A 24,985-nucleotide genomic window follows, 5' to 3' on the forward strand; every position below is an offset into this window, starting at 1 on the left:
CCAAGTCACAAAATCCCAACAGCTTTGGTCTTGAAGTTGGGACTCTGAAAATGTTTTGGCACTCAATAGATGAGTGAACCACTTGCCATCTGTTTTATTTTCGTAAGACCGCTTTCAGACAGACACATTGCCTGCACCTTCTGTGGGTCTACAAGACCACAGCGGAGTTCTAGGACCACAATATCAAAACCTGACCTTTACCGCTGTACATTGTCATCTCACATAGTTTAAGTTGGCCATATACTGGATAGCTGTCGACCAAATAATCCATCAGACAACAGCTATTCCTCCTTACCCAACATATCCAATAGGAGGGAAGAATTTAGATGGTCATACACGTGAGATAACTGTTGGCAGAACACTCGTTCAGATGACAAGTACCTCATCCGATCCAAGATCTTAATCTTGGAAGCAATACACATAAATAATGAGCCTATACGCACTTGCGACTCCACCTGCTGTTTCCAACGTCGAACCTCCAGTTCTCCTCGCGGTATTTGCAGACGTTATGCAGTGGTTGCAGAGGGGATGTAAAGGTACTGCAGCCAGTCATTGGTCTCAGCGTTATAATGCCATACACTGCTTGTTGCGTATATTGAATAACCACTGTAGCCAAAAAAACGATTGGCTGCAGTGGTCATGTATTGTATACCTCTATGTCCCCACTGCAGCCTTGAACACAAACACCGCGTGGAAGACCATAGCTTCGGCGCTGTAGACAACAGGAGAGTATAGGCTAATGATTTATTGTATGATATTCAGTAGAATCAAATAAGTTTTTAATTAACTCGGACAACCCCTTTAAGAATATATGAATAATCATATTGTCATTAATTTTTCAATGTGTAATGCAAGCAAAAGATTTATTACTCCAATTTTGTCTGGTACTGTTAACTATTTAAAAGGAGTCTTGTAGATACCCTTGTGGTGAATAAAAATGTGCTTTTAATTTATAGCTCCTCTATGAATTACATCCCTTTGTTTGGAAAAAGGAAGATATAAAGCACAGCAGAGCCTAGGACTACCTTGGGTGGTATTTAGGACATGGATCCCCACGGCTAAAAGCTTACACCTGCTGTTTACTGGTATAAATGCTTAATGATTCAGTGCCACACAACTATCAGTTAAGCCCACTGTCAACCTGTCTGCAGAAATGCCAGCATTACAAAAAAAAACTCCATGCTACTGTTGGAGCCCTGGACGCAGATATGTACGAAGCCTAAATTATTTTCCCCATTATACTGCTTTATAATGGGCAAAAAATGTAGGCTTTGTCCGTGGCTCCATCAGGAAGTGCCAATACAGACTCTGTGATAAAAGCCGGACAGGAATGCTGTGCTATTTTGTCCGGTAAAATGTCAGGCTCCTTAACGGAAACTCCACATACCCCATTATAGTCAATCGAATTCCATTGGGCACCATTAGTTTCAATTTTGTGCTGAATAAAGCCCTTCTTCACTATCGTTCACCAGAACAATGGAAATATGAACATGTCCTAAACTTGCAAATTGTAGCTAGCTTTGCCAAAACAATGTCCACTCAGAGATCTACCACGTAGCTATGGGTTGAAGCCATCTGAACAAATTCATCTACAGACACAGGATCGTAAACATGGTACCTGGAAGGAAGACACACCCAAGGCTTACCACACACAGTTTAACTGTTTCAATTGCAGATATCGGTTCTCCCAAAGGAGGCATACAGGTTCTGTATAGTATCCCGTGATCAACATTCCCTCTAAGCCTATGCGGTGGCTGAGCGGAGCAGTTAGACAGCTGGGAGATACGTTGTGAAAAGGTGGGAAATCTGTTAATAAGGGTGCATTCCAACGTAGCAACCACAGGGTAAACCTGTAATACCGGCCATCATTCCCATCTCTGACTTTTCTGTGGATATGCCAATAGACGTGGACTCTATCTTGAGCTTCATTTACCTACTGCAGTGTATGAAGAGGTGGCTTCACATGCATGGCTCTCTCCATTTACATCTATGGTAGAATGGGATCTGTGGTGGGACTTGCATCTATCAGACCCCTGTGGATATGCCATAAAAGTCTTTCCTGCAGTCCTATGTAACACCATAGATAACACAGTGATAACTCTCTGAGTACAGATAATATAGTAGATGTCACCTTCAGTCCTATGTAACACCATAGATAAAGTAATATCTCGATGAGTACAGATCATGTAGTAGATGTCACCTGTGGGCCCATGCGACAGACTCTCTGAGTGCAAGCAATGTATTACAGGTTTCCTGCAGTCCTATGTAACAGCACAGATATATAGTGATACACAGTGATAACTCTCTCAGTGCAGAATATGTAGTAGATGTCACCTCAGATTAAAATGAATGGTAAATTTAACAGCTCACCCCTCTCAGACAGGCTAAAATGCTGTGTTGAGAGCACTGACTAGGCTCCTGTACCCAAGGATATTTATGTATAAATGAATCTGTTGTATTAAATTGCTGGTGTAGGCAATATGAAATGTTATCAAATGTTAAATATGTATAACTAAACGAATAGTGAATATATAAATCAAAAATCAATATACAAAAAAAATCTGTCTATACAATAAATAAATTGATAAAAATTAAGCAACCATTTAAACAATTCATAAGTTCAAATTCATAAGTGCTCGCTATGAGGGCAATCCCCAAATTAAACAATGGTTGCTTGTATTGAATTGGTCACATACTGTATGCTATACACGTTTCAGGAATTCTGTTCATTATAAGAGTCAGCAAGTGAAGTGGGGGACAGGCACCCCAAATGCATATAGCATATCTTACTAGTTCAATACAAGCAACCATTGTTTAATTCTGGGATCGCCTACTTAGCAATCGGCAGTAGAACAAAAATCCCAGCATCATTTTGGATCTTCCGCATCACACAGGCACAGAGATATTGGTGGAGCAGAAAGGATCTAGTACTACTACATTGGATGGCTGTGAGCTCCTGTAATTAATTAAAACTATCAGTCCCAACACCTACTAACAGCACGGCCAGAATGGCATAGATGGTGGGCAATTTCTCGAAAAGAACATCCTGTTTCTCTCCGATAGTGCACCCCCTCTCAGTCTGTTAACTGGGCAAAATGTCTTGCAAAGGCATGTCTAGCAGTCAACAATCTCTCACCAAGAAGTACACTACACAAAAGTAGCCTCTGGAAGCATTTTTATACAGCAGTAAGGGAAGAACCGTTATGCTCTCTTGTGGAAAGACCCAGCGTCTAATCAGACACCAGTAATCATTTACATATCTGCCTGAAAAATAACTGCATGCCGAGTTTTGCAGCAATCCGACATTTCTATTTGGGTGCATTATTTTACATATATATATACACTGCGTGCAGAATTATTAGGCAAATGAGTATTTTGACCACATCATCCTCTTTATGCATGTTGTCTTACTCCAAGCTGTATAGGCTCGAAAGCCTACTACCAATTAAGCATATTAGGTGATGTGCATCTCTGTAATGAGAAGGGGTGTGGTCTAATGACATCAACACCCTATATTAGGTGTGCATAATTATTAGGCAACTCCCTTTCCTTTGGCAAAATGGGTCAAAAGAAGGACTTGACAGGCTCAGAAAAGTCAAAAATAGTGAGATATCTTGCAGAGGGATGCAGCACTCTTAAAATTGCAAAGCTTCTGAAGCGTGATCATCGAACAATCAAGCGTTTCATTCAAAATAGTCAACAGGGTCGCAAGAAGCGTGTGGAAAAACCAAGGTGCAAAATAACTGCCCATGAACTGAGAAAAGTCAAGCGTGCAGCTGCCAAGATGCCACTTGCCACCAGTTTGGCCATATTTCAGAGCTGCAACATCACTGGAGTGCCCAAAAGCACAAGGTGTGCAATACTCAGAGACATGGCCAAGGTAAGAAAGGCTGAAAGACGACCACCACTGAACAAGACACACAAGCTGAAACGTCAAGACTGGGCCAAGAAATATCTCAAGACTGATTTTTCTAAGGTTTTATGGACTGATGAAATGAGAGTGAGTCTTGATGGGCCAGATGGATGGGCCCGTGGCTGGATTGGTAAAGGGCAGAGAGCTCCAGTCCGACTCAGACGCCAGCAAGGTGGAGGTGGAGTACTGGTTTGGGCTGGTATCATCAAAGATGAGCTTGTGAGGCCTTTTCGGGTTGAGGATGGAGTCAAGCTCAACTCCCAGTCCTACTGCCAGTTTCTGGAAGACACCTTCTTCAAGCAGTGGTACAGGAAGAAGTCTGCATCCTTCAAGAAAAACATGATTTTCATGCAGGACAATGCTCCATCACACGCGTCCAAGTACTCCACAGCGTGGCTGGCAAGAAAGGGTATAAAAGAAGAAAATCTAATGACATGGCCTCCTTGTTCACCTGATCTGAACCCCATTGAGAACCTGTGGTCCATCATCAAATGTGAGATTTACAAGGAGGGAAAACAGTACACCTCTCTGAACAGTGTCTGAGAGGCTGTGGTTGCTGCTGCACGCAATGTTGATGGTGAACAGATCAAAACACTGACAGAATCCATGGATGGCAGGCTTTTGAGTGTCCTTGCAAAGAAAGGTGGCTATATTGGTCACTGATTTGTTTTTGAATGTCAGAAATGTATATTTGTGAATGTTGAGATGTTATATTGGTTTCACTGGTAAAAATAAATAATTGAAATGGGTATATATTTGTTTTTTGTTAAGTTGCCTAATAATTATGCACAGTAATAGTCACCTGCACACACAGATATCCCCCTAAAATAGCTAAAACTAAAAACAAACTAAAAACTACTTCCAAAAATATTCAGCTTTGATATTAATGAGTTTTTTGGGTTCATTGAGAACATGGTTGTTGTTCAATAATAAAATTAATCCTCAAAAATACAACTTGCCTAATAATTCTGCACTCCCTGTATATATACACATTTGGCAGCACCTGGCTGTCCTTAAATAGGCAGCTGGGCTCAGCAGAGTTGTCTCTGTTTTTGAGATCTGAGGCTTTGTGCCATGCTGGTGGGCTGAGAGCCGCATGCTGGGGAAACAGGCCTCCTAAAGCCTGCTGTGGACTACTGGAGGCAGAACTGCCAGCAAGGTGACTTGTGTTACTGCAAAGTTACGTGCTATTTTGTGCAATTGCTTTGAGTGTGAATAAACATTGACGTTTTGAGTTAAGAACTTGTATTTTGCCTCTGTACTGCGCCCGCTTACCCTATCTACCAGAACGAAACCCCACAATTGGAGGAGAATGCGGGAGAGAGCAGTGAGGCTGCCGTGAACGCCAATATTTTTGGTTTCTGCATTTTTCAGGCACCGTTGTATGTCGTACATTAAACCAGCTGTATTACAACCAGTGCCTAACGACAAAATGGAGGCTGTTGTGAAGGCCCTCATGGAGGCTAATCTGCAGCAGCGAGAGACAAACCTGCAGCAACGCGAGGCTAATAAACAGTAGCAGGAGACTAACCAGCTGCTGCTACAACACATGATGGATTTGCAGACAGCAGGAGCAACCCCGAGCGTCCACGATGCCCGGAAAGCAGTCCGTGCTGCGATTCCTAAGATGACCCCTGCAGATGACATCGAAACCTACCTAGCGATGTCCGAGAAAGTGGCCATCAGAGAAAAGCTACCCTGTGACAAGTGGGCTGAGGTCGTCGCTCCATTCCTGGCATCCGATTCCCAGTGGGTGTATTTCGACTTGCCGGACGATCAAGCGGCCGACTACCAAAAAGTAAAGGGTGAGATTTTGGCAAAACTGGGGGTGAATGTGTTTGTCTGGGCCCAGCGGGTACATCAGTGGGGGTTTAAGCCGGCTGAGCCTGCGAGGACCCAGTATTATGACTTACTCCACCTCTTGCAAAAGTGGCAACAGCCTGATGTGAGTCCCACGGCTATGCTGGATAGACTATTGGCTGATATGTTCTGGAGGGCTCTGCCACCCCCTCTCCAACACTGGATCGGCCAGGTGTCTCCTCGCAACTGAGGGTCCCAACCCCATTTATAAGGCAAGAAATCCCACTTATTAAACCTGACAGGGCACACCTGTGAAGTGAAAACCATTTCAGGGGACTACCTCTTGAAGCTCATCAAGAGAATACCAAGAGTGTGCAAAGCAGTAATCAAAGCAAAAGGTGGCTACTTTGAAGAACCTAGAATATTACATATTTTCAGTTGTTTCACACTTGTTTGTTATGTATATAATTCCACATGTGTTAATTCATAGTTTTGATGCCTTCAGTGTGAATCTACAATTTCCATAGTCATGAAAATAAAGAAAACTCTTTGAATGAGAAGGTGTGTCCAAACTTTTGGTCTGTACTGTATATATATATATATATATATATATATATATAAAATATATATATATATATACCCTTTTAATATATTTTAGTGTATTTTATATTGTATTGATATATTTTATCAATATCAAATCAGAGGGGGTCCGACTCCTGGCACCCTGCCAATGAATGAAGTGGCACTGCAGTGTACAGCGGCTCAATCCCAGCAGCTGTAAATGTGTTAAAATAACTAAACAATTGATATTCACCTCTTTTCTGTTTCATTGAGCGATCTGCTCCGATACTCCCCACTACTGCTCATGTTCCTGGATTCAGCTGTGACATTCTGTGCATACAGATCACTGCTGCAGCCAATCACTGGTCTCAGTAGTGACATCTTGTGTACCACTGAGACCAATGATTGGCTGCATAGTAATATCTCTGCGCGGAACTTCATCGCTGCAGCCAAGAACATAACATCAGCACCATGGAGGATCTGAGCGCGATACTAGAAGTAGCGATGGGGGGCGAGGGATAAGTACTGATTCTTTTGTTATTGTACCACATATACAGGGGCAGCCTACGTTTTATTTAACTGAGACCACTAATAAGATCCTGTTACTTATTTGCAGGTTTCTTTCTTCCACAAATCAGAATTCATACAGAAATATGTCATGAAACATAATACATCAAATTAATCACTACTAGAAACAGAGATGTACGGAAATGTACTGTACAGGTACAACACAGGTCCAGCCAGTGCTCTGCACTGACAATATTATGTGATCTGATGAAAAGAAAACAGAATATGTATCGGCAGCGAAGCATTCAATGGACTGGAAAAGAGATTTTTTTCTTGCCATGTCTGAATTAATTAATGATGCTAATAAAACTCATAATTAACATCTGCTCAATATGTTTGTGTGTGAAATTGCACCTTTAAATATTCTGAGTGGCATGCATAAAATATGCTGCTCAGATCAAAGTAAATGTGAGGAGCAGAAGAAGAGGGTATGGGGATATTTACGATGTGATAAATGGCACAACGTCTGCACATTGATACGGTTGAAAGAATATAGTACCACAAGTGACACCAAATGATGGAGGTGTACTAGGCTTACTGCTAGCTATCAAAGAGGACCTGTGATCTCTCCTGACGTGTCTGTTTTAGGAAATACTTGTATTCTCTACAAAATAACAGTTATGAAGCATCTTTACAACTCTAGGTTGTGTCTTTCCTCTGTTACTCATCATACAACTTCCATGCAACACCCAGCTGTCGATTTATTGATACATTTCCATGAGGAATAATAGAGGGACAGAGCAACGTGAGGTTCTAAGAAAAGATGCTCTAGAATTGCTACTTCATAGGGGATGATAATTATTTGCTAAAACAGAAATGTCAGGAGAGTTGATGACAGCGGCGCTGTGTCCATCTGTGGGCAGTGGACATTCCGAGACTCTTGTTTAACTATTCAGGTCATCAGTATCTGATCCCGGGTGTCAGACCCCAACAAATCAGCTGTTTTGGAAGGCACCAGCGCTTGCAGCCCCATAGCCTTATCACAGCTTTGTATATGTCATGTGACGTCACTTTCATGGAAGTGAATGGAGCTGAGCTGCGATACCAGGCACAGCCGCTATACTATGTACGGCGCTGTGCTTGGTGAGGTGAGAGAAGGCCGCAATGCTCAAAGGATAGCCGCTGCCTTCTTATACAGCTGATCGGCGGGGGTCCCGGGTGTCGGACCCTTACCGATCAGATACTGATGACCTAATCAGAGGATAAGTCATGAGTTAAAAAATCTCAGAAAACCCATTTAAACTATTGCTGGTGCTGGTTCCTGCAGCGCTGCTCACATCTAAGAGAATACTGCACTAACCAGCTCTGCGCAATACACAATGGGCAGAGATGTGTAGCTCCAGTGCCAGAGCTGCTATAGAACAGCTGATCGTCGGGGTTTTGGCTACACCTCTGCCAGTCGGACAACAATACCTATCCTGAGGATAGGCCATCACGTCTTAAATGCTAGATAACATCTTTAAAGAGGACCTTTCATGGGTTTGTTTGTAGTAAGTGAGATAAATATTTGTAACTGCGAGGTACCACCCGCCGATGCTGCCACCCTCCTGTTTGTTTAAAATAGCGCTCCTGTGCCCCATTATGGCCCCCCACAAATTTTGCGCTCAGTATGCTAATACTGAGCATAGGAGCAATGGGGAGGAGACGCAGTCTTTCTCTGTGGGCGTCTCCTTCTCCCCTGGCTGTAGCGCTGTCCAAACTTAGCGCAGAGTGTCACAGCCAGGGAGGTTTTTTTCTCCATGGCTGTGGCGCTCTGCGCTGCGATTAGACAGCGCAACAGCCAGGGGAGAAGGAGACAGATATTTATCTGACTTACTACAAACCACTGAAAGGTCCTCCTTAAGTGAGTAGGTGGAAGACAGTGGGAGTTTCCCTCGTTTATAAAGTGCATTTATAACTATAAGGGCCTGTTCACACAACCATATGAATGAGTCTGCATTTTTTCCGCAAAGCGGACCCTGTTTCAAACAGCAGAGACCTGCGGCTAATTACCGTGACCGGCAAAAATGCCGATTGCGGTAATTAAAGGCTTTAGATGCTGTGATCAAGTTAGATCACGGTATCTAAATGCGCAAAAACCTGGAAGTTCGCGCTTCCTACCGATGCCCCGTGCAGCCAATGGAGGCATTGGTAGTTGCGCTGAACACTATGAGCCTCGCTGACGAGGCTGATAGTGTTCATGCTGAAATTCTTATTTTGGCCACCAGATTGCAGGCCAGGATAAGAAATGAGCAAATTCCAATCCAAACACCATTTTAAAAATCCCTGATAGTATATAATGAAAAATTAAAAAAACATTATTTATAGGCTCATATATGAGCTTCAAAATCTTCACAATTTTTTTTAAAAACATATATATAAAAAAATAATATATATATATATATATATATATATATACACACACATATATATTTAAATCTTCCCCTTTCCGTATAATTAAAAAATAAATATCTAAATAACAATAAATATAGAAGAAAAGATAGCCAGCAGCACTCCGAGATATTAAAGGCAAACGGTGGTTTATTAGACCCAAAGTCAAGCGACGTTTCGACAGCTTGTTGCTGTCTTTGTCAAGCTTGACAAAGACAGCAACAAGCTGTCGAAACGTCGCTTGACTTTGGGTCTAATAAACCACTGTTTGCCTTTAATATCTCGGAGTGCTGCTGGCTATCTTTTCTTCTAGCTTATTGGGCCTAGGTGCTGGTCCACTTTTGCCAGACGTGCACCCCTCGTTTACACAGTGTGCTGCCTCCTCATTTTTTCCAATTTAACAATAAATATAAACATCATGGGTATCTCCACGACCGAAACTGCCCCTACCATACTATTAAAATAAAAAAAAATTAAAAATCCAATACGGCGAATGGATAAAAGGGTCAACATGGCCGATTTGCCATTTTTATCATTGCTTCTCTTACCAGAAAAAATGTAATAAAATGTGATCAAGAAGTCACGCACACTCCAAAATGGTATCAACAAAAACTATTGATTGTCCCGCACAGCTCAGTAGACATACGTATAAAAAAGTTATGGGGGTCGGAATATGGTGATTTAATTTATTATTTTTTTTTAATCAAAGTTTTGATTTATTTTTACACTATTCAGACATTAAAAAAAACCTATACATATGGGGTATTGTTGTATTCCTACTGACCCAGAGAATAAAGGGCACGGGTCAGTTTTGCCGCAAACTAAACACTGTGGGAACAAAACCCGTAAAACGGTGGAGGAATAGATTTTTTTTTCCCAATTCCACACCATTTGGAATTTTATTACCGCTTCCTACTACATTTAATGCCATAGTTAATGGTGGCATTAGAAAGTACAAGTTTTCCCGCAAATAAAAAAACGAATCATACAGCTATGCAAATGGAAATATAAAAAAGTATAAGAAAGATGAAAACGCAAAAACTGGAAAAAAATAAAAAACATCCGGTAATGAAAGGGTTAAATAACTTTTCTTATGTAAATGATCCAGTTATCATCGTGTAAGGTAAGTGCTGTACATACAATTATGAAATAAACGTGTTGCATATGTCTAATGAAATACCTGTACGATATAAAGATGTTTTCTGATTCGGAGGCTGGCTCACGCATTTTTTCATCGGCCGACATTCCTGTAAGAGAAAAAGGTGCAATGAAGGACTCTGTACTAAGGCTACTTGCAGCAATGCAAAAAATAACCAGTGAAATGCGTTGTAGCAAAACAGTGATGCGTCAAACTCCATGTGTTGCAGGAGCAGTTCTGGATATGTGGTAAACTATGGAGAAAATTCACTTGTAGAACAGTGACATCTTACCCGTTGCAGCGCTCTGTAGATCTACAAAGAGCCCAAGAACAGCATTAAAAAGAATTCTCTCTCTCCAAAATTTAAATTGACTATACATTATTAAATCAGAAGTTAGAACAGCAGCCAAATTTTAGGCGGCAACTGTCTTTGTGTGACAACCCATGCAGGTATATTGGTTGAATTATTTCCTTGTAAGCTGAAAATTAAAGAGATTTTCAGGGACCCAGCAGGTCCTCCAAACCCACCTTAATTACACATAACACGCCTGTAGAAGAAAGTTTGCAATATACTTACCGTTCTGAAGTTGCTTGGATCGGAATCCCGTCACATGATGCTCCTCTTCTGAAAATCTAGCTTCTGCTGACTTCACGTCCTTTACTAGGTTTCTGGCCAGGGTTATGGATGGAACGTGGACAGGGGCAGAACTATTTCTTTCCCTGGCGCAGGTGTTGTTGATACCGGACTCAGCCAGGGAGAGGAATAGTGAAGTGATGTCCTGTCCATAGCCCAGGTCTGAAGGCTGGTAAATGACGTGACATCCGCAGAAGTTGGACTTTCAGAAGAGGAGCATCACGTGACTGGGTTCTAAAGATACCGATACACACAACTTTGGAACGGTAAGCATATTACAAACTTTCTCCTACAGACATGTTTTAAGTAATCAAGGTGGGTTTTATTAGAACACCCCTTTATCTTTCAGTTTGTCCACATGTTCTGCAAGCATAAAAAAGTAATTTAAAGGGTTTCTACCACCACATTTTGACCTAATTAGCTCTCAGACACTAGCGATCTGTTAGTAGTGTCTGCTCTACCTAACCATGCTATTGTAATTCCTTTCTCTGCAGCGGTTACCCTAAAAACCGTAGTTTTATTGGTATGCAAATGAGCCTCTAGGTGCTATTGGGGCGTCTTTTCAGCACCTAGAGGCTCCGTCCACTCACCATTTCTGCCGCCCAGCGCGCTCCAGCCCGCCCCTCTACTCTAGATTGACAACCTACTTCTCTCCATCTCGGCCGAATTCTCGCGCCTGCGCTGTGTGCTTCTGTATGTGACTGTCTCCCTGCGCCGGCATCTTCACTGCGCCTGCGCCGATTACGGCGCAGGGAGCAGTCCAACAGTCACTGCGCCTGTGCGCCGAAAACAGAAGCACACGGCGCAGGCGCAAGTAGGCTGTCAATCTAGAGGAGAGGGGCGGGCTGGAGCGCGCTGGGCGGCAGAAATGGTGAGTGGACGGAGCCTCTAGGTGCTGAAAAGATGCCCCAATAGCACCTAGAGGCTCATTTGCATACCAATAAAACTACGGTTTTTAGGGTAACCGCTGCAGAGAAAGGAATTACAATAGCATGGTTAGGTACAGCAGACACTACTAACAGATCGCTAGTGTCTGACAGCTAATTAGGTCAAAATGTGGTGGTAGAAACTCTTTTACAAGGAGCTCATTCAAATGTGGAAAAGACAATTAAGTGGGAAGTGGTTTCTGCTCTGCTGCTCAATGGCTTTTTGGAGACAATAATTTTTATTAAAAACAAAATTTTTCAATACAGTGAAAATGTAAACAACAGAATAAAACAATTCAATGACAATACAATGGAAAGTTGCATCTGTGCCAAATTCCCCTTTCAAAAGCGCTGTGTGAACAGCCCCTTAGATGCTACCGAGGAGGTTCTCTGCACTGTATCCACCCTCTGTGAATCTACCCAGAAGAAGCATGGGAAAGCCACAGGAAAGTAGACAAATATAGTAACAAAACAGAAAAGTAATAATGTTCACATAATAAATTCCAATATAGCTCCAATGTATCACCCAAATCCACGACAGAGTAATGAATCTGGTTACATCTGTGTATTAATAGCCTGATAGAACATGGAAGGGTCTTAAAAATGTGTATTTTATGTTATTTAGCTTATACCCCGTGGCGTTTTCAAGTCAAATGTGTGAACGACAGGGAATTACTGCTAGATTAATGCCCTGCAATAGCGATACAATCAGATTTCAGCATTATTTAATAGAAAACATTTTCGCCTATAACTAAAAAGAGAGGCTGATTAAGTTTGACAACAGACTGGAGTTAGGATACAGCTGCGGGTTCGCTTTCTCTGAAAACAAATGCCTTCAATATGGAAAACATGGAAGCTATAAAACAAATGGCAAATTGTCTTCTAATATCTGAAAATAGGCTTTTATTGGGGGAATATGTGAATTTTATTGGAATGCGTGATTTGGTTGCTTCTGGATTTATGCCGGAGATTTATGTGAGGAATCATTTTGAAACATTTGCACAACCTAATTCCATACATGCTGCAATATTCTCATTAGGCAACAAGATGTAATATAATTTATGGGTAATATATAAATGGGCAATACTAAATCAACAGAAAAGCGACATAAAATGCTTTCTCTTGGCTTAAACTTAAATTACTACTGCACAGGAGCAATAGCCCAACATCTTGAAATTAGCTGAGAATATCTTCACAGGCCATTCTCCTTAAAGAGAAGGCCTATCTTTTCACACCATGGCATTTTGGTTCCAAGATTTTTCTTAGCGATCTGTTGCTTCATTCTAGAGAAGTATTTTTAATCCATATGCAAATGAGTCATTAAAGGGGTTGTTTAATCTCAGACTTTGATGGCATATTGCCAGAGGTCGGAATAGGAACTTTACTCCTTAAGGACACAGCCTTATTTCACCTTAAAGAGGACCTTTCACCAGAATAAAACATCTAAACAAACTATACAGACATGTAGAGCGGAGCCCAGGGATCCCCCTCAACTTACTGTTATCCCCGGGCGCCGCTCCGTTCTCCCGTTATAGCCTCCGGTATCTTCATAGTTAGGTTCCACCCAGGGGAACCTGCCGGCGTCTCTTTCTCCTATGCTGTAGCGCTGGCCAATCGCAGCGCTCAGCTCATAGCCCGAGAGGTTTTTTTTTCTCTCAGGCTATGAGCTGAGCGCTGCGATTGGCCAGCGCTACAGCATGGGAGAATGAGACGCCGTCAGGATCCCCTGGGTGGAGCCTAACTATGAAGATACCGGAGGCTATAACGGGAGAACGGAGTGGCGCCCGGGATAACAGCAAGTGCAGGGGGATCCCTGGGCGCCGCTCTACATGTCTGTATAGTTAGTTTAGATGTTTTATTCTGGTGAAAGGTCCTCTTTAAGGACCAGGCCATTTTTTGCAAATCTGACCAGTGTCACTTTAAGTGGTGATAACTTTAAAACGCTTTGACTTATCCAGGCCATTCTGAGATTGTTTTTTCGTCACATATTGTACTTCATGACAGTAGTAAAATGGAGTAAAAAATAATAATTTTTATTTATAAAATACCAAATTTGCCAAAAAATTTGTAAAATTTGCAAATTTGCAAATTTCAATTTCTCTACTTCTATAATACATGGTAATACCTACAAAAATAGTTATTACTTTACATTCCCCATATGTCTACTTCAAAAAACTTTTCAAAAAACAACTTTTTAAGGACCAGTTCAGGTCTGAAGTCACTTTGTGAGGCTTACATAATAGAAACCACCCAAAAATGACCCCATTATAGAAACTACACCCCTCAAGGTTTCCAAAACTGATTTTACAAACGTTGTTTACCCTTTAGGTGTTCCACAAAAATTAATGGAAAATAGAGATACAATTTAAAAATTTCACTTTTTTGGCAGATTTTCCATTTAAATATTTTTTTTTCCGGTTATAAAGCAAGGGTTAACAGCCAAACAAAACTCAATATTTATGGCCCTGATTCTGTAGTTTACAGAAACACCCCATATGTGGTCGTACACTGCTGTACGGGCACACGGCAGGGCGCAGAAGGAAAGGAATGCCATATGTTTTTTGGAAGGCAGATTTTGCTGGACTGTTTTTTTTTACACCATGTCCCATTTGAAGACCCCCTGATGCACCCCTAGAGTAGAAACTCCATAAAAGTGACCCTATCTAAGAAACTACACCCCTCAAGGTATTCAAAACAGATTTTTACAAACGTCGTTAACCCTTTAGGTGTTCCACAAGAATTAATGGAATATAGAGATACAATTTAAAAATTTCACTTTTTTAGCATTTTACATTTTAATATTTTTTTTCCAGTTACAAAGCAAGGGTTAACAGCCAAACAAAACACAATATTTATGGCCCTGATTCTGTAGTTTACAGAAACACCCCATATGTGGTCTGTATGGGCACACGGCAGGGTGCAGAAGGAAAGGAATGCCATACAGTTTTTGGAAGAAAGATTTTGCTGGATTGTTTTTTTTGATACCATGTCCCATTTGAAGCCCCCGGATACACTCCTAGAGTAGAAACTCAAAAAAAGTGACCCCATTTTAGAAACTACGGGATAGGGTGGAAGTTTTGTTGGTGCTAGTTCAGGGTACATATGATTTTTGGTTGCTCTATATTACACTTTTTGTGAGGCAAGGTAACAAGAAAAAGCTTAGTAGTTTTGGCACAGTTTTTTTTTTTTGTTATTTGCAACATTCATCTGACAGGTTAAATCATGTGGTAGCTTTACCATAGAGCAGGTTGTCACGGACGCAGCGATACCTAATATGTATACAATTTTTTAATTTATGTAAGTTTTATACAATGATTTCATTTTTGAAACAAAAAGAATCATGTTTTAGTGTCTCCATAGTCTGAGAGCCATAGTTTTTTCAGTTTTTGGGCGATTATCTTAGGTAGGGACTCATTTTTTGTGGGATGAGATGACGGTTTGATTGGCACTATTTTGGGGTGCATATGACATTTTGATCGCTTGCTATTACACTTTTTGTGATGTAAGGTGACAAAAAATGGTTTATTTAGCACAGTTTTATTTTTTTTACGGTGGTTTATCTGAGGGGTTAGGTCATGTGATATTTTTATAAAGCCGGTCGATACGGACGCGGCGATACCAAATATGTATACTTTTTTTAATTTATGTAAGTTTTACACAATAACAGCTTTTTTAAAACAAAAGAAATGATGTCTCCATATTCCTAGCCATAGTTTTATTATTTTTTGGGCGATTGTCTCAGGTAGGGGCTCATTTTTTGCAGGATGAGGTGAAGGTTAGATTGGTACTATTATGGTGGGCCTATGCCTTTTTGATCGCTTACTGTTGTACTTTTTGTGATGTAAGGTGACAAAAGAATGGTTTATTTAGCACAGTTTTTATTTAGATTTTTTACGGTGTTCATCTGAGGGGTTAGGTCATGTGATATGTTTATAGAGCCGGTCGATACGCACGCGGCGATACCTAATATGTCTATTGTTTACCAATTTTTTTTTTCTTTATTTGGGAAAAATCACGTTTTTGTTTATTTTTACTTGAAACTTTAAATTTTTTTGGGGGAAAACTTTATTTTTCACTTAATTTTATGTCCCACTTTGGGACTTGAACTTTTGGGTGTCTGATCCTTTACAATGCATTCTAATACTTCTGTATTGGAATGCATTGGCTGTATGAGTAATACAGTGAGTATTACTCATACAGCTTCTGGCCTGTGAGATCCAGGGGGCTGGATCTCACAGGCTCTTCACCGGAAGGCAGCGCAGATGCTTCAGGAAGGCATCGCGCTGCCTTCCATGCCATCGGGTCCCCCCTACAGCCCCATGGGGACCCGATGGCACCACCTCCGCCGCCCGCACAATAAAAAGCTGAATTGACCTGCAGTTTGCGGCGATCGCCGACAAGGGGGGGTCACGGGACCCCCCGCCCATTTAGCAGAGGTGCCTGCTCAATGATTTGAGCAGGCATCGCCTTCCGTTCACCGCCCACCTGTACGCCCTGTGTCCTGAAGGGCTTAAAGTGGCCCTGGAAAAAATACTAAAAGCAGCCCTGTTTTGAAGTTATCTTATTGGCCTTGGCAGCAGCTGCTTGACACTGGTTTCTACAGCTTAGTTTGCTGTTTGCTAAAATTCCTAGGTCCTTTTCCATGTCAGTGTTACCCAGTGATTTACCATTTAGTATGTACGGGTGACTTGCATTATTCCTTCCCATGTGCATAACCTTACATTTGTCAGTGTTGAACCTCATCTGCCACTTATCTGCCCAAGCCCCCAATCTATCCAGATCCCTCTGTAGCAGTATACTGTCCTCTTCTGTGTTAATTATATATAGGCGTATCAATATCCAAATCTACCCTAAAGAGAAGACTGCATAAAAGTAAATACAGAGGGTTCACTGCATGGTGCAAGCCACTCGTAAGCCTCAAGAATAAGAAGACTAGATTGGACTTTGCTAAAAAACCATCTTAAAAAAAACAGCACACTTCTGGAAGAACATTCTTTGGACACATGAAACCAAGATCAACCTCTACCAGAATGATGGAAAGAAAGTAGTACGGCAAAGGCATGGCACAGCTCATAATCCACAGCATACCACATCATCTGTAAAATATGGCGGAGGCAGTGTGATGGCTTGGGCATGCATGGCTGCCAGTGGCATTGGGTCCCTAGTGTTTATTGATGATGTGAAATACAGAAGCAGCCTGATAAATTCTGGAGTTTTCAGAGACATACTGTGTGCTGAAATCCAGCCAAATGCAGCCAAACTGATTGGTCTGTGTTTCATAATACAGATGGACAATGACCCAAAGCATAAAGCCAAAGTAACCCAGGAGTTTATTAAAGAGGACCTTTCACTAGAATAGAAAATCTAAACTAAGTATACAGACATGGAGAGCGGTGCCCAGGGATCCCCCTGCACTTACTGTTATACCTGGGCGCCGCTCCATTCTCCCGGTATAGGCTCCGGAATCTTCAAATGTTTGGCTCCACCCAGTTGAGCCTGCCGGCGTCTCCTTCTCCCATGCTGTAGCGCTGGCCAATCGCAGCGCTCAGCTCATAGCCTGAGAGTTTTTTTTCTCTCTCAGGCTATGAGCTGAGCGTTGAGATTGGCCAGCACTACAGCCTGGGAGAAGGAGATGCCGGCAGGCTCAACTGGGTGGAGCCGAACATATGAAGATACCGGAGCCTATACCGGGAAAACAGAGCGGCGCCCAGGTATAACAGTAAGTCCAGGGAGATCCCTGGGCGCCGCTCTCCATGTCTGTATGCTTAGTTTCGATTTTTTATTCTAGTGAAAGGTCCTCTTTAAAGCAAAGAAACAGAATATTCTTGAATGGCAAAGTCAGTCACCTGATCTGAACCCAATAGAGCATTTCACTTGTTAAAGACTAAACTTCAGACAGAAAGGCCCACAAACCAACAGCAACTGAAAACCACTGCAGTAAAGGGCTGGCAGAGCATTAAAAAGGAGGAAACACAGCGTCTGGTGATGTCCATGAGTTCAAGACTTCAGGCAGTCATTGCCAACAAAGGGTTTTTAACCAAGTATTAGACATTAACATTTTATTCACAATTATTTAATTTGTCCAATTACTTTTGAGCCCCCTGAAATGAAGGTATTGAGTTTAAAAAATGCTTTAGTTCCTCACATTTTTATGCAATCATTTTGTTCAACCCACTGAATAAAGCTGAAAGTCTGAACTGCAACTACATCTGAATTGTTTTGTTCAAAATCCATTCCATCCAATATACAGAAAAATTAGAAAAATGTTGTCTCTGTCCAAATATATATGGACCTAACTGTGTCTCCAGAAGGGGTCCCCAAAAGTGAAGAAGAGCGCACCATGCATGCGCTGTGTGATCTCCATTAATTTCTACGGGAGTTCTGAAAATAGCCAAACTAGCACTGGAGATAGCCAAGCCAGTGTTCAGCTATTTTCAGCAGTTCCATAGAAACTAATGCTCTCTCTACCCTTTGGGGGTCCCATTCTGTAGCAGAGCTGGGACCCGCAACTACCTTACCCAGACAGGAGCTCTGTACACCACATTGTGGCTCCTGCCTCTGTCCTCTTTGCGCTCTGCTGAAACCTCTGCATAGAACAGATGTAGAGGAGGGGACTTAAAGAGAACCTTTCACCTGAAGAAAGTATGTAAACTCACCATAAAGACGTGTAGAGCGGCGCCCAGGGATCCCCCTGCACTTACTGTTATCCCCGGGCGCCGCTCCGTTCTCCGGTTATAGCCTCTGGTATGTTTGTAGTTAGGCTCCACCCAGTTGAGCCTGCTGCGGTCTCCTTCTCCTATGCTGTAGCGCTGGCCAATTGCAGCGCTCAATAAAGTTTTCCCCCCAAAAAAATTTAAGTTTCAAGTAAAAGTAAACAAAAACTTAATTTTCCCCAAATAAAGTAAAAAAAAAAAAGGTAAAAAATAGGGGGAAATAAAAAAGTAGACATATTAGGTATCGCCGAGTCCGTATCGACCGGCTCTATAAACATATCATATGATCTAACCCCTCAGATAAACACCGTAAAAAATAAAAACTGTGCTAAATAAAAAATTTTTTATCACATTACATCACAAAAAGTACAACAGCAAGCGATCTAAAAGGGGTATGCCCACAAAAATAGTACCAATCTAACCATCACCTCATGAGCCTCTACCTGAGACAATCGCCCAAAAAATAAAAAAACTATGGCTCAGATAATGGAGACACTAAAACATCATTTTATTTGTTTTAAAAAAGCTGTTATAGTGTAAAACGTACATAAATAAAAAAATGTATACATATTAGGTATCGCCGCGTCCGTATCGACCGGCTCTATAAAAATATTACATGACCTAACCCCTCAGATGAACACTGTAAAAAAATGTAAATAAAAACTTTGCTAAATAAACAATTTTTTGTCACCATACATCACAAAAAGTGTAATAGCAAGCGATCAAAAAGTCATACGCACCCCAAAATAGTGCCAATCAAACAGTCTTCTCATCCCGCAAAAATTATACCCTACCCAAGATAATCGCCCAAAAACTGAAAAAACTATGGCTCTCAGACTATGGAAACACTAAAACATGATTTTTTTTTGTTTCAAAAAGGAAATCATTGTGTAAAACTTACATAAATAAAAAAAAATATACATATTAGGTATCGCCACGTCCGTGACAACCTGGTCTATAAAAATACCACATGATCTAACCTGTCAGATGAATGTTGTAAATAACAAAAAATAAAAACAGTGCCAAAACAGCTATTTCTTGTTACCTTGCCTCACAAAAAGTGTAATATAGAGCAACCAAAAATCATATGTACCCTAAAATAGTACCAACAAAACTGCCACCCTATCCCGTAGTTTCTAAAATGGGGTCACTTTTTTGGAGTTTCTACTCTAGGGGTGCATCAGGGGGAAAATCTGCCTTCCAAAAACCGTATGGCATTCCTTTCCTTCTGCGCCCTGCCGTGTGACCGTACAGCGGTTTACGACCACATATGGTTTGTTTCTGTAAACTACAGAATCAGAGCCATAAATATTGAGTTTTGTTTGGCTGTTAACCCTTGCTTTGTAACTGGAAAAAAAATATTAAAATAGAAAATATGCCAAAAAAGTACAATTTTGAAATTGTATCTCTATTTTCCATTAATTCTTGTGGAATACCTAAAGGGTTAACAAAGTTTGTAAAATCAGTTTTGAATACCTTGAGGGGTGTAGTTTCTAGAATGGGGTCATTTTTGGGTGGTTTCTATTATGTAAGCCTCACAAAGTGACTTCAGATCTGAACTGGTCCTTGAAAAGTGGGTTTTTGAAAATTTCAGAAAAATTTCAAGATTTGCTTCTAAACTTCTAAGCCTTGTAACATCCCCAAAAAATAAAATGTCATTCCCAAAATGATCCAAACATGAAGTAGACATATGGGGAATGTAAAGTAATAACCATTTTTGTAGGTATTACTATGTATTATAGAAGTAGAAAAATTTAAACTTGGAAATTTGCAAATTTTTCAAAATTTTTGGCAAATTTGGTATTTTTTTTTATAAATAATAATGAATTTTTTTTACTCAATTTTACCAGTATCATGTACAATATGTGACAAAAAAACTATCTCAGAATGGCCTGGATAAGTCAAAGCGTTTTAAAGTTATCACCACATAAAGTGACACTGGTCAGATTTGCAAAAAATGGCCTGGTCCTTAAGGTGAAAATGAGCCCGGTCCCTAAGGGTCTAAAGGGGGTATTTTAGTATAACTAAAACTAATGGTTAAAAACAATAAAGGATCTTATACTCACTTCATCCACCCACACTGCTACCATTCCAGTCATTGGATGCATTGCCGTAAAGGCAGGTGACCATAAGATCTGGTGTTAATTGCGCTGGAATACCCCTTTAACGTTACAGCCAATTTCATGACATGGAGATTTGTTTTATTATTTCATCCTCAATACCTGAGAGCCACAACTGATTGGAAATATACCTGCTGCTTGTTATATAAATATTAGATTCCGGCAAATTAGATGAATTGGCCTTAAATGCTGCTTTATCCACATACTGCACCAATATTTTATATTTTGGTATATCCTTTATACTTTCTGGTGGTATACAAGGTAGTTCTAATTACAGACCATGTTAATTATAGAACTACAGTACAAAAGGAGAAATTAATGATAATTATGGAAAGACTTGTGTGAGCTAATAACTGGTTCTCGGAAGAGGACAATATTTTATCAGAGATTACAGAGCAGAAGAAATAATGAGAAATGAATTTGAAAAATGCCCTGAAATCACATGTATTAATATCTGTTAGTAATATGGAATCGAAAACCACTGACCTTCACATATCTTTGGAGATATGGAAGCCCAAGTTGCAGGGGGTAAATGGGGTCACTTGTGGAAACTTGTGTGTCACAATGCAACCCCTCTGCTTTTATTAGCTGTAATATAGGCAGAGCTACATTGTGATCTTTGTGACGTGTGAGGTCTGAACAAAGTCACTGTATAGCCCTAGCCTACTGCACAAAATGATATATAATAACCAATACGTTCTACGCTGGTATGTATGACTTGGAAGATGAGAGAAGTAGATGTAAGATCTCAGGAGGAACCCATGGTACAGGAAGTACTTTGGTGATCTGTAATCTTGACCTGATATAGAAAGAACTAAATGGATTATAGGAGCTCAGCAATGCTGTTAGGGGTGTGTTGGTTAACACACTTGCTGACTGTTTCCAATAACCAACAGGATTGTGATTGTTCCTCTTCGCTATAATGCAGGTTGCATTTTAAGACCATATAAGTACACATTTAAAAATTGACTAAGCATTTTACATATAGTGTGTTGGGAAAGTCTTCAGACCCTTTCACATTTTTCACATTATGTTATGTTGCGGCCTTGTGGTAAAAGAAAAATAAACTCAAGTTTTCCCCCATCAATCTGAAGTCAATACCCCATAATGAGAAAGTGAAAACAGAATTTTAGAAATTCACAATTTTGCTCAGATATAAGTATTCAGAAACTTGAAATTTAGCTCTGGGGGCCTCCCATTTCTCATCGTCATTTTTGAGATGTTTCTACACCTTGATTGAAGTCCATCTTGGGTAAATGCAGTTGAGTGGACATGATTTGGAAAGACACAGCCTGTGTCTCACACCTGACAATGCATATCAGAGCCAAAAAAAAAAGCCATGAGGAGTGAAGAACTGCCTGCAAAGATCAGAGAAATGATTGTGTGAAGGCACAGATCTGGAGAAGAGTATAAAAAATTCTGCTGCACTGAAAGTTACCAAGAGTACAGTGGCCTCCATAATTCTTAAATGGAAGAAGGCAACCAGGAGTCTTGACTCCACCAAACTAAGTAATTGGGGGAGAAGCACCATGGCAAGAAAGGTGACCAAGAACCCACTCTGGCTGTGCTCCAAAGATCCTGTGTAAAGACTGGTGAAACTTCCAGGAGGTCAACTATCTTTATAGCAGTGGCCAGAAAAAAGCCTCCTTCAGTAAAAGACACATGAACGTTTGCAAAAAAAAAAAAAAAAGCACCTAAAAGACACTCAGACTGTGAAAAACAAGATTCTCTGGTCTGATTAAACAAAAATTTTACTTTGGCCTCAATTCTAAGTGTCATTTTTGTAGGACACCAGGAAATCCCCTATACCATCCCTACAGTGAAGCACGGTGGTGGTGGCATCAGGCTGTGTGGAGTTAGCAGCTGGGGCAGGGAGATTGGTTGAGGGAAGCTGAATGCAGAGTGCAGAGATATTCTTAATGAAAACCAGATCCTAAGTACTTTGGACCTCAGACTGGGCCAAAGATTCATATTCCAACAAGACAATGACCCTAAGCACACAGTCAAGACAACACAGGAGTGGCTTTAAGACAACTCTGTGAATGTCTCCGAGTCACCCAGACAGAGCCCTGACTTGAACCGAATCAAACTTCTCTGGAGACCTGAAAAAGACTGTCCACAGATGGCCCCAATCCAACGTGACAGAGCTTGAGAGGATCTGCAGAGAAGAATGGCAGAAAATCCCTAAAATCCAGATGTGCATCATACCCAAGAAGACTGGAGGCTGTAACTGCTGTCAAAGGTGCTTCGACTAAGTAGTGAGTAAAGTGTCTGAATACTTATGTCAACTTTTTTATTTTATTTTAACACAAGGGCTTAACATAACAAAATGTGGAAAAAGGGAAAGGGTCTGAAAATCTTTCAAATGCCCTGTATATACAATAAACAAAGAGTAATGTTATATTCTGTAAAGTTCACTACATTAATTATTGCGTTTCTTCAAAACTGTCGTACTAATGGGCATGCTGGTTCATGTAGTTCACTGATAGCCCGCAGGTTGCTCACAATTCTCTGTGGTAGGTCTTTTAACAACCACAAGTTCAAAGACAAAATAATGAACTTCTGGAATTTAAGCCCATACCTTCTCTCGACAGCATCAAAGCCACCATGCTACATAAAACATAGCAGAAAAGAATGTGCACACAAAAACATAGCATTCACGTAAAACAGCGGCGTTCAGATAATTATACAAAGATATAGTATAATTTTAATAGGCGTCCATTTAAGACCAATGTACAGTATGATACATCATCCAAATGTACAACAGCTGTATATCAAGCCAAGGCAAAATAAGAGAACCATCTACCCATGACCCAAAATCTTAGGGGGCGGGTGTTAATAATAAGCAGAGGCAAAGTAAACGCCGCAGAGACTTATCTTTTGTTTTACATTTCTAGAAGTAATGCTTTATGCTGCGACTTTTATATATCTGTGTCTAAATGGTTTGTGCACCTATTAAGATTTTGTTTCTTGCAATGAAAAGAAAATTGAATAGTAATTTTGTTTCATTAACAATATTAAAGTGAAGAATTCAGTTTGGTGTGTGGGGAAATAGCAATAAAGTTTTCAAGAGGAAAAAAATGGCTTTGTTCCTTCAATCCCTAGTTGAAATTAATTATAGCAAATGTTTATGAAAACATCTGTTCCATATAGTTATAAATTCTTAATTTTAGCATAGATGAGTCCAGGCTCTCTTTATTGTTCTGAAAGATAACAAACTCTGACAAATAAAAGGTATATAAGAAAAGGCATTATGAATTTGCATTCGAACGGCACCCCGTTTGCACGCAGCCAATTTCAGGAAGAATGTGAGGTCTTGCCATTAAGTAACAAACGAACGAGGAATCTCTGAGGGAAAGGCGGCTTTGTTTTCTAATCAACAATACAGAGACATCGATAGGGTGCTCGGTTTAGGGCGGTTTTATTTATTGGCATGTTCGGTTTTTAGCATTTTCAAAGAAAACCTTTCATATTATTTTGCCAGTATTGGCAAAAATGATCAGAATTGTAAAGAGTCAAAAATATCCACATATTTGTACTAGAAATAGAAACCATTTTCAATGTCATAGGCATTAAAAAGCACCCCCCCCCCCAACATATGAAAACGGGCACATATGATAAATGGGAATGCATGTATAGTTGTGTTTGTTGAGAAGTCATTATTTCGTTTGTCAATTTTAAGTCCAAAATAGAAACCTAATAGGTATTACGATATTATATCAATGTATCAATTTCTATGATACTGAGATCTCTAGCATAATCCTTAAACGGGTGTTTCAGGATTCTGTACCTTTTTAATTAGGCCCCATAGGGTATGATACCCAAGGAAAGAATCATACTCACCTGTTCCTGCCACTCTGGCTCTGTTCTGCAATCTTCCGGTTCCTGGCTTGTTTACTTCCGGCTTGGCTACAGACAGGATCACATGCACTACTGCAGCCAATCACATGCCTCATCAGTCATGTGTTCCTAAGGCCATGTGACCCGGCAGTGATATGCCACTTGGGGACACTTCACCACTGACCCTGTCCATATCCCTGATAGAATTAAACAAGCTGAGGGCCAGAAGCTAGCTGAATGAAGCCTGGGAGCAGGTGAGAATGATTCTTTCATTAGGTATCACATGCGACAGGGCTCATTAATAAATGACAAAATACTAGAAAACCATTCAAAGTGCAGATTCAAAATGTAGATATCAAATAAAAATTATATTAGCAGAATAATAAAATATATGGCTGCAGAG

The 24,985-nt window shown here is 40.6% G+C and overlaps 1 protein-coding gene across 1 annotated transcript in view; it reads right to left on the minus strand.

The window, feature by feature from the left end:
• TBC1D5 (TBC1 domain family member 5) overlaps positions 1-24,985 on the minus strand; it is a 651,704-nt gene that overhangs the window by 330,226 nt on the left and 296,493 nt on the right. Inside the window, exon 5 of the mRNA XM_040432915.1 lies at positions 10,392-10,458. Within this exon, the coding sequence (XP_040288849.1) occupies positions 10,392-10,458 (67 nt within the window). The remainder of the gene's footprint in view (positions 1-10,391; positions 10,459-24,985) is intronic.

The sequence above is a fragment of the Bufo bufo genome, chromosome 5, assembly GCF_905171765.1.
Source record: "Bufo bufo chromosome 5, aBufBuf1.1, whole genome shotgun sequence".
Lineage (NCBI taxonomy): Eukaryota > Metazoa > Chordata > Amphibia > Anura > Bufonidae > Bufo > Bufo bufo.